The sequence below is a fragment of the Cyprinodon tularosa genome, unplaced genomic scaffold (assembly GCF_016077235.1).
Source record: "Cyprinodon tularosa strain WSP-4 unplaced genomic scaffold, ASM1607723v1 ctg357, whole genome shotgun sequence".
In the NCBI taxonomy this organism is placed as follows: Eukaryota; Metazoa; Chordata; class Actinopteri; order Cyprinodontiformes; family Cyprinodontidae; genus Cyprinodon; species Cyprinodon tularosa.
Window position 1 is genome coordinate 116,607 of NW_024039071.1, and position 10,894 is coordinate 127,500.

Consider the following 10,894-nt stretch of genomic DNA (forward strand, 5'->3'; position numbering starts at 1 on the left):
GAATGTGGATCCCACACGGAACACTCATCGTCTCCGAAGACTTCGGGTGGGGCCTCAGTGTCTTCAGTCTCTGTCCCAATGGAGAGTGAGGTTGTTTATGACCACAGGGGTCCCGCTCGGTTCCCTCCCGTGTCGTCAGGAAGTTGTGTTTACAGATGCATCCTCCACGGGCTGGGGTGCAACCTGGCGGGGTCAAATGGCACAGGGGACATGGTCCCAGCGGCAGGGCAGGGAACACATCAATGTCCTGGAGTTACAGGCGGTACTTCTGGCTCTTCAGAGCTTTCTTCCAGGCTTGCGGGGGAAGCACGTGCTGGTGAGGTCAGACAACACCACAATGGTCTTTCACATCAACCACCAGGGGGGAACGAGGTCGAGGAAACTGTTGTGCTTGACTCGACGGCTTCTGACCTGGGCAGCTCCACGCATAGCCAGCCTCAGAGAAGCCTACATCCCAGGGACGGAGAACGTGCCAGCAGATTTTCTATCCCGTCAGAAGCCGCTTCCAGGGGAGTGGAAGCTTCACCAAGAGGTGGTGGAGTGCATCTGGAAGGTCTTTGGCAGGGCGGACGTGGACCTCTTTGCCTCAAGGGACGCATTTCACTGTCCCCTTTGGTTCTCGTTGGACAACAGCAGCCCTCTGGGCCACGATGCTCTGGCACACGACTGGCCCCGGACCCTCCTTTATGCCTTTCCGCCATTCAGCCTACTTTTTCAGACTCTTCTCAGGGTACGTCAAGAGGGGCACAGGGTCCTGCTGGTGGCCCCCTACTGGCCAGCGAGGACTTGGTTTCCTCTACTGTGCGAGCTCAGCTCCGGCTCGCCAATGCGTCTCCCCTCCAGGAGAGATCTTCTTTCCCAGATGGGGGGTCAGATCTTGCACCCCGAACCGGACCGGCTCCAGCTCTGGATTTGGCCCCTGCAAGGCCGGGGTCCACCTTCTCAAGATACACTGGGTCCATAGGGCATACAATGGCTAATGCATGGGCGCCGTCCACGCGAGCTGTCTATGCTAACAAGTGGACGGTCTTTGCGACCTGGTGCCGTGATAGAGGGCAGGACCCGGTGCAGTGTTCAGTTTCTGACATACTGACCTTCTTGCAGGCATTGCTGGATCAAGGACGGTCTCCATCTACCTTAAAGGTGTATGTGGCTGCCATTTCCTGTTGGCATGTTGGGCTGAATGGTTGTTCTGTGGGCCGAGACAAGGATGTTGTACTGTTTTTAAGAGGTGCTCGGCGTTTGCACACACCCAACCGCCCTGTGGCACCGGCGTGGGACCTTTCTCTTGTGCTTGAGGCTCTTCGGTCCCTCCCATTTGAGCCCCTGGCGTCGGCGGACCTCAAATGGCTCTCACTGAAGACTGCGTTCCTTTTAGCTATGGTTTCCGCAAAACGTGTAGGGGAGTTAAAGGCTCTCTCGATAGCCGAACCCTGCTGCCGGTGGAATCCTGATGGCTCAGGCGTTACACTGTGGGCTGACGTAGCATTTATTCCTAAGGTATCACTGCCAGCAGGCAGCACCCAGCCTCTCCATCTTGCCCGGTTTGACTCCGGAAGTCCCTCTGAACCACTGTGTCCTGTTCGTGCCCTTGAGACATACATCAATGCCACGGCATCCTTCCGAAAGACAAATAGCCTTTTTGTTTGCTACGCTGGCTCACGGAAGGGTCAGGCACTTTCTAAGCAGCGAATTGCACACTGGGTTGTGGATTTGATCTCCAAGGCTTATGCCTTGCAGGACCGGCCACTGCCGGCGGGAGTGAAATGCCACTCTACAAGGGGCATGTCGACATCGTTTGCTGCTATGACTGGGGTGCCATTGGATGTTATATGCCGTGCGGCCTCCTGGAAATCACCTAGTACCTTTACTCGGTTCTACAGGGTGAATATGGCTGCGCCCCATCCGCTTCAGGGAATCCTCGAGCAGCATGCCTCTACATCACATTAGGTGGGTGGTGTAGTCGTTGTTCCTTGAATTTTGCTGATTCCTCGTGACCCTGTTTATATGAGTCATCCAGTGCTTGAAGCACCGCCTCTGGCGGTCAGTAGGGATGAAATAGAACGAAAGTTACTACCGTAACTACGGTTCTATGAATCCCGGATGACCGCCAGAGTGCTTGGTCCCTCGGAATCTCTGCTTTCGCGAGAAGATTGAGGGATTGATTGCCGGGTGCCACGTGACTATATAGAGTCACGTGGGTCCCCGGCAGGTCACAGCTGACTTTGTTGTCATTAATACTCGACCTGCGCATGCGCATGAATGATCATTCAGTGCTTGAAGCACCGCCTCTGGCAGTCATCCGGGATTCATAGAACCGTAGTTACGGTAGTAACTTTCGTTCAGATCCATAAATCTGGCCTTTTTGGAAGACAGTTTAGAAAGATAAAATAAATACAGTTTATTGATTTGTGTGCAGCGCTCTACTCAGATGAGATCTAAAGTCAAACTCTTGACTTAAAAGGAAGACTTTAAACACAGCATCTTGCTGTATGGATCCTAGACCAGCTCAAAGTCTGACCATAAATCCATCAGAGCACTGTTCTAAACCCAGCTCCTGGGGGCACCGATGTCTCTCAGCTTTATTTGATTCAGATGAATGCTTTTAATCAGCCACCAATGGAGAAAAGGTCAAGTTGGAAGACATCTAAAACCTGCCGGGCAGCTTTCCTTCAGGAGCAGGGTTAAAAAAAACACAGCATTAGAGAACCTATGGCAAGACTAGAAAAGTCATGTCGACATATTCTCTACATCCACTCTGAGCTCCATGTTTTGCAGAGACTTGCAGCCGAAATTAGAGCAGTTCGTTATGGAGGATGCGTGACGGCATGGTGCTTCACTCATGGTTCTCTTCTCTCTGCATTAACTAAACCTCCAATCCAACTCCCCCTCACCGGGAGAAATACCTAATGCCATGTTTTGGGCTGAGTCAGAATACAGGAAAAGTGAAACTGGAACCCTGGAAACATTCGCCTCTAAAACCTGAAGAAAACATAGGATAGGTTTGTACAGGAGTAGAACCAAGCAGAAAGTGTTTCCATGGAGCAGGATGTCTAAGAGGTGAAGGAATATAAACGCTGTGGTTTACACCTGGACAACAGATTGGACTGGAAATTCATTCATTCCACATTTCCTAAACACTGGAGGATCTTTGCCCCACCCAGAAACATTCTGGACATTATAGCAGTTAGAGCAAAGTGAACTCTTTTTGTTTTGAAAGAAAAAAAATCTGCCTATGATGGAAAGAAAACTTGCAGCATACATGATAGGATGAATAAATATGAATAAATATATATATATATATATATATATATATATATATATATATATATATATATATATATATATATATATATATGTGTGTGAATATAGATATATGTGAATATAGATATATGAAATATATCTATTTCCAAATGACTTTTCTAGCTTTGAGAATTTGTAAAATTAAAAATGAAAAAAAAAGATTTGTGTATATTTAATTAAACACTGGTGTGAATTTACGATTGGTCCCATTTCTTCAATTGCTGCAACAGTCATTTAGAAACAGTTCACCAGCAGGTTCAGAGGTGGGTTTTGTTTTCTGAATTTGTGTATTTTTCCGCAGGCCTGCGCTCCCCTCTACCAGTGGTCGACCTTCGGCTTCAGTGACCGGGAGCCTGTGGGAACATGCTACCTGAAGAAGGGCGGGACAGTGGTGGAATACTCACCCTGCAGATCCAGTATGTTTTTATTTAGATGTTGGATGCTTGTCTTGGAGGTTAAGAATCAAAGATGTACATTTGTTCTGTTTGCAGTTTGTTTGGGAACACAAATGATGTCAGAATTCAGCTTGTAGGCAAAGTTACTGAAAATAAGAACAACTTTGTCAATATGTGCAACATATGTAATGACCGCGTTTTGTATTGTCCTAAACCTTTCCCTAATGTTTAAAAAGAAGTATGAGGGCCCCTTTAACAGCAATCTTTTTAGATTAAATGATTTGCTTTTGGCTCCTGAACGATCTTCACAGAGTAGGGGAGCTGTGTTTGTAGCCATCCTTTCTGCTTTTTCTGCAGTTAGCTCTTAGCTCATTTCACTCATTTATTTGGATGATTAAATGTTGTGTGTTAAAAATTGAGGCAGTTAATAAACAAGGATACCAGCTTGGTCACACACTGCTGTGGGACGGCATCCCGTTCTGTATTCAGGCAACTCACTGCATCCTCTTCACCTTTGACCTCTACATGTCATCCTTGAGGACAGGGTGTTGAGATTTGTCTCCTTACTTCTTTTGCTAAATCTATTTACTGATAAGAAGTGTGTTTAGATGGAGAAAGCAGATGACATTAAGTGAAAGGTTTACAAAAAAAAACAAGAAATAACCCTTTTTTTTAGCGATGTACTGATGTGATTCTAGTTATCAACTCTAGGTACTTATGAGGATATCTTTACATGGGCACCATTGAAATTTGTGACTAAACCCTAAAACAACAAACTGATACGATGGAAAGCTGTGGTGGTGGTCTGCTGAACAGATCTAACAGCTCCACCTTCTTAATCAAGTGTAATAAATGTTTCAATCTTTTGTTTCTAATGCTTCTTCCTTCTTTTCAGACTACCACACCCCAGAAGGCCAAGGTTTCTGCCAGGCTGGCTTTAGTGCAGACTTTGTTAAGGTAGGCATTAGGGCTGGGCGATATGGAAAAAAAACTATATCACGATATGGATTATTTTATATCACGATAACGATATATATCACGATATACCACAACTGATGTTGCATTTTATGTTTTCATAGTCCGTCAGATGGACAGGGTTGAAAAAAATCTTTCATCGCCTATTTTTTACCCATCATATTGTTTCCTAATATGAGAATCCCAACCCCAAACCAAGAACACGAGTTATGCAATTTGCGGCCATGACAGTGAACAGTATAGAATCTTGGCTAATAATAGTAAAACTAGTGAACGCACAAAAGTGCATAGCAATGTCAGGCTCATACCTTGGGCGAGCATCACTCCGGTGTGGTCCTCAGGAAAGTACACGGTCTGTAGACACCGAGCGCGGAGGGTCCAGTCCTTGATGAAATGGATGGTGAGACTCATATAAGGCTGTGTTGCTCTACTCATCCACATGTCCGTAGTCAACGCATAATGCGTCGCACCACTGCGTACCTCTCTCTCTACTTCAGCCCGACAACTAGCATATAAGCCAGGCAGCTCCACTTTACTGAAATGTTTTCGACTAGGCATCACATATCTGGGATCGAGTGTACGGACGAGGTCCCGAAAGCTGTCTTTCTCGACTATGTAAACGGGGGCCATGCCTTTACAGATATAGCGTGAAATAGCACCTGTGATCTGCTTGTGTCGCTGAGACGTCTTCTCATATTGTGACCCTTGGACGAATGCTTCCTTAAGCTTCGGCTGTGAGAATTTCTTTCCAGTGCTTCCTGTATTTTCATCCCTTGTTTGTTTTGATCGGAGTGGTTGTAGTTTCCCGTGTTCTTGTTCATGATTTTTCTTCAGGTGGTAAAAGAGGCCGGAAGTATTTGCATCAGCCGCTGGAACGGCTTTGCTGCACAGTTTACATATCGGCTGCGTTTGTTCTTTATCAGATGGCTGAAATCCGAAATATAACCAAACAACCAAGCTGCCTCCCCTTTTGGGCAAAAGTGGTGTTTGTTGTGTCTGTGACCTGGCAACCGTTTCGGACTCTGTAACCGCTGCTGTGGTAACATCTTCTTGGGTGTCCATCATTCATTTTTTTTCAAGCCAGAAAGAAATTTCGCGGGCTCTCTCCGTCAGTAATGTCGCAAACGTATGGTGCAAAGCCACGTGACGTAAAGAGGTGTAGTGTCGCAAAATGACGTTCTCTACACATTATCTTTTTATTCTCTTTTTTTTCGTTATATACACTTAGAGTTTGCATAGCAAAAACGCAAAATGTTATTTTAACAAATTATATTAAAATGTATATTAGCAGTAATAATAATAATAAAAAAGTTTATCACGATAGAAAAAATAGAGGAGAAAGGTCACGATAGACATATTTCTATCGTCCTCACGATATATATCGCCATATCGCCCAGCTCTAGTAGGCATGCAGCACCAACCCAGACAGGCTATTATTTATAAACTTACAGAACACCTTTGCCAGGAAAGCTTACAGACATATGAAAAGGTTTGGGCACCCCTATTAATCTTAATTATTTTATTTCTAAATATTTGGGTGTTTGCAACTGTTTCAGTTTGATAAATCTAATAACTGATGGACACAATAATATTTTAGTATTGAATTAAGGTTTATTGGACTAACAGAAAATGTGCAGTATGCATTAAAATGAAATTTGACAGATGCAAAAATGTCGGTACCCTAATCATTTATTGATTTATATACCCATTATAATTATAATTAATTATAATACCTATTTGTAAAATGTTTTCTCACTTTTCTGTAGTGAGGAACTGTTGGTTCAAAACATTTGATTTCATGTTCAGAACTGTTAGAAATGTTGGATGCCAGTTCCAGGTTTTTCAAAGACTAAAATAAATTTGACAAATAAAATAAATGACATTATTTATAATTCTTGCAAAAGAAAGACATTTCTAAATCCATTTTCTTTTCATCATTAAACGTCTAGAACAATTCTGAGTGATTTATATACTGTATGTTAGGACAGCATCTACTGTTTACTGTATATTTAGCTGCTTTCAAACATCAGAGCAGAGCAGCCACTCATTTTACTCAACTAGGAGAGGTGATATTTAACAAGAGTATAACTCATGTAAAGATAAAAATAAAATACAATACAGTTAAACTACTCCTAAATTGATTTATTTTCCAAAAAGTTACTCAGCTGAGTAATTGTAACTATTAAGTGCCCACCTTTAAATAAAACACAATAGATAAGTAAATAAATTAATACAATTATTATAAAGCTGAGATAAAAGGGCCAAAAAATTACAGATTAAAACGAGGAATAATTAGGAAAAGATAATCTTATTTATTATTTATAAAAAGATAACAGACATAAAGGAGGTTCATTTTCTTTCTGCTTTTGCCGTTGTTTTCTTTTTTTTGATAATAAAGTTAGAAGAGTTTCCTGGAATTTCTGGTTCATATTTGTTTAACTTTGAAGAATCAGCTGTTACTGTTTTTCAAAAGTCAGAATGACCAAAAGGATTTGGGTTTTTGCCCGTTGAGATCATGAATGTGTTGTTGCCTTCTGATTCATCCTAATCTTAGAGGGTTTTAATGTTTGACCCACTGAGGCAGTTTTTTTATTACCGTAAACCAGGAATGTCTTTCTTTCGCCTCTCCTGATTTTATGGACTAAAGAAGAAGTGAAAGTAACAGAATCTGTTTTTCCTTGTTTTTTTCTGGTTGTGGCGTCAGAAAAACAAAAGAAGAGTGGTTGTGGGAGGACCAGGCAGCTTCTACTGGCAGGGTGAGTGTTCAGCTGAATCCAACGCTACTGGAAAAAGGTTCAGATCTGAGTGAATCAGCGTTTCTCTTTTTTTCCAAGTACAGGGGCAAACATTTACTCTAAGAAACTCATTTATAGGCAACGCCTTCAAAATAAAGTTTGATTTATTCATTTTGAATAAAGAAGTGTATCCGTATAGATTTCTATTCTGACCTGCATTTAATTAAACAATTAAAATGTAGAACTTTTCCTGATTTACAATAAGGCCACAGCATCCAGCAGCTAACAACAGGAACAGATTTATGCAAAAACATCTTTAGAAAAAATAAAGCACTAATCAGAAAATAGCAAAAATCTAATTTTATCTTAAATAACAGAAAGGGTCTTATTTATTTTTTTACATACCGTATTTTCACGACTATAAGGCGCACTTAAACGTCTTTTTTTTCCCTCAAAATGTGCGGTGCGCCCTATGGTGCGGTGCGCCCTATGTGTGTTGTAACTGCGACTTTTGAGACCACCTCATTGAGGAGATGATGAAAGAGTGGCTGAATGTAAGGAGACCAGGTGTTTTTTTTTCCACTCATCACCATCGCTGTTAATATGTAACTCCATGCGTGCCCATCTCACAGCTGATGTGAAAAACATGGGGTAACAAATTAACCCTGTGCTCGCTGTTCAACCGCTCGACATCGGTGTGAACCGGACCCAGCAGGTGCAGCAGAAGCAGCAAGTTTACATGCAAAGTCAATGGTTGACGCGCGTATAGGTGCAGCAAAAGGTCCTGCAGCGCGTTTTGAGCAGCAGGAGCGTTTAAGCATCTGCCAAAGCGCTGCTGCTGCTCGAGATGGAAAAATTTAAGTTTTGCTGCTGGAAGCGCCGCATCAACCAATCAGAGAAGCTGATCTGGGAGCTGACAGCGAGACAGACACAGCGCTCTGATGACATATGATATTAACGCAAATGGAAAAGGCTGGATGGATGAGATGATGAAAGCGTAGCTGAGGGAGGTGTAGTCTATGTGAGGAGACCAGGTGGTTTTTTCCACGCATCACCATTGCTGCGTGCCCATCTCACAGCCGATGTGAAAAAAAGGTGAATCAAATGGATACTGTGCTCGCCGTTATCCCGGGGGGTCTGACAAAGGAGCTTCAACCGCTCGACATCAGTGTGAAGCGGCCGTTCACAGTAAGACTGCGAGCGGCGTGGGAGCGAGATGACAGACGGAGACCACAGTTTCAGGATAAGTGGAAGGCAGCGCCGGGCAAGTTACGCCACAGTTTGCGGATGGATTGTAGATGCTTGGACTAACGTGTCTGCTGGCTCTGTTGTTCAAGCTTTTGCAAAAGCCGGCATTATTTCTGAGGAGCTGCGCTGCACGGAAAGTGACTGACAGCGAAGAAGGGGAAATTGGCATGTCTGATTTAGCCCAGCTGTTTAATTCAGAAACAGAGGATGATGACTTTGATGGGTTTGATTAATACTTTGTAATAAATACATGAATAAAGCACAATCATACTCAGTTTTGCTCCCGCTCTATTTTTCTACCTGAAAACTTAATTCAACAGCAGCCTCTGGGCCGGGTCTCCTCCTCTTCACCGCGGTGGCTGGCAGGTGTTTTTTCATCTAAATAATCTAAATCTTGCAGCTATATTTGCTGTGATCAGTGGGAATAAAGTAGTTTTAATATGTTTTTAAGTGAGAAAGTCCACCTGAAAACTTCATAATTGCAGTCAGTTCATCCAGATTATCTATTTCTGTCGGAGGCGCTCAGACCCCCACATACCAGCGGTGCGCCGACAGGAGAAATCCTTTCATCAGCAGCCTCTAGGATGGGTAGCCTCCGGGTTCACGCGGTGGCTGGCAGGTGTTTTTCATCTAAATAATTTAAACTGCAGGCACCCATAAAAGCGAGCAAATTCCGTCGGCAGGTTTCAGGATTTTAAGTTAATTTAGGAGTGATCACAGCGCTGTGTCATCTGCGATGTGTCTGTCTCACGGCCAGCTGCCAGGTTTGATTAATACTTTGAAATAAATACATGAATAAAGCACAGTGATACTCAGTTTTGCCCCCGCTGTATTTTTAAATACGCAGTAGAGGTATTTAAAGGTAGTAGAGGACAAGTACCTGTATATAAAAAACGCGCCATATAGTCCGGTGCGCCTTATGTGTGTGTTAAATACAGAAATGGGACACATAACTGAGACTGCGCCTTTTAGTACGGTGCGCCTTATGGTCGTGAAAATACGGTATATAAAATGGCATCTTTTATGTTTTTATATTGAGTGATATGGAGTTACTGGCTGATGGATTTATTTGGACAAATCTGGGCCCGCCAATCTGTTCCCATCCGTTTCCTTCCTTTAAAAACAACACCCAGCCGACTGATGGTTTTATCTATTTTTTTATGTTCACTTTTTTTTTTACAAAAATTGTAAAAAGTCTAGCTAAAGCAGATGGTGTGACTCCTGCATAGGTGCTGAAACGTCTTCAAAAAAAAGAAAAACCTGAGTGTAAGTCTGATTACCTTCCAATGATAGTCTGCTGTGGTTGTTTCATCTGTAGTTTCTATATATGCAGTTTAAAGTCCATTTTGATGTTCTCTAATTAATTCTAATTCAGTTTTAGTGTTTTTATTTTAGCTTATTTTGCCTGTTCTTTCATTAAAAGATGTTGTATCTTCAAATACCTAAAAAAAGTCTGCCAATAACTGTTTTATTTCTGTGAGGGTTGCTCCGATTGATCAGCCTTAATTTCTTTCATTTTGGAAGATTGATGTGAAACCGAACCCGTTATCAATGCAATGTAATGAAGTTTATTATTTGAGACAAGTTTTTTTTTTTTTTTCATAAGTACAGTTAAATGTTTTTCAGTAAAATAAAATTGAAATATTGAAGGTGTTTGGTGATTTTATAACAACTACAAGTGTTAGTTATAAAAGAAGAAAAAGAAATTTGTAAAAATGGGAATCGGCATGTCAGGCTTTTTAAAAGAACGGTGATCGGCCAAAAACCTGCAATCGATGCCTCTAGAAACGCATTTCCTGGAAGAAATGTGGCACACTTTGCTGGGATGCCATCCATCATTCAGATGTTAGGGTCAGAATAACTGTTTAACTCTGAGCTCTGCTTTTTGGCTCAGATCTAACTTTATGGCAGCAGACCGGAGCGGCGCTCACATGACTGCAGGTTACCGTCACTCAGGAACAAGGCAGCAAGACTCTCTAACTCCTTTGGGGCAGAGACTGATGCTGCTTTTCATTGTTATTCAGACTTTCAAACCTGAAAGTAGGAACTTTCATCTGGAAGGTTCTCAGAGTCAGAATCTCTAATTGGAAGTGAACATATTTAAGATAGATGCTACTCGCATCAACAGGAGCTAGACTATCTATCACACTTTGGTATTTGGTACATAATGAAGAAGTACCGGTACTAAAACATGTCAGTCTTTCGTGTACAACATTTAGTGTTAGTGACACATTTCTG

General features: G+C 42.5%; 1 protein-coding gene across 1 annotated transcript in view; it reads left to right on the forward strand.

The window, feature by feature from the left end:
• Nucleotides 1-10,894, forward strand: part of itgav (integrin, alpha V) — an 83,979-nt gene that overhangs the window by 26,914 nt on the left and 46,171 nt on the right. The window contains exons 4-6 of the mRNA XM_038295624.1: nucleotides 3,605-3,719; nucleotides 4,594-4,655; nucleotides 7,378-7,429. Coding sequence (XP_038151552.1) covers nucleotides 3,605-3,719; nucleotides 4,594-4,655; nucleotides 7,378-7,429 — 229 coding nt within the window. The remainder of the gene's footprint in view (nucleotides 1-3,604; nucleotides 3,720-4,593; nucleotides 4,656-7,377; nucleotides 7,430-10,894) is intronic.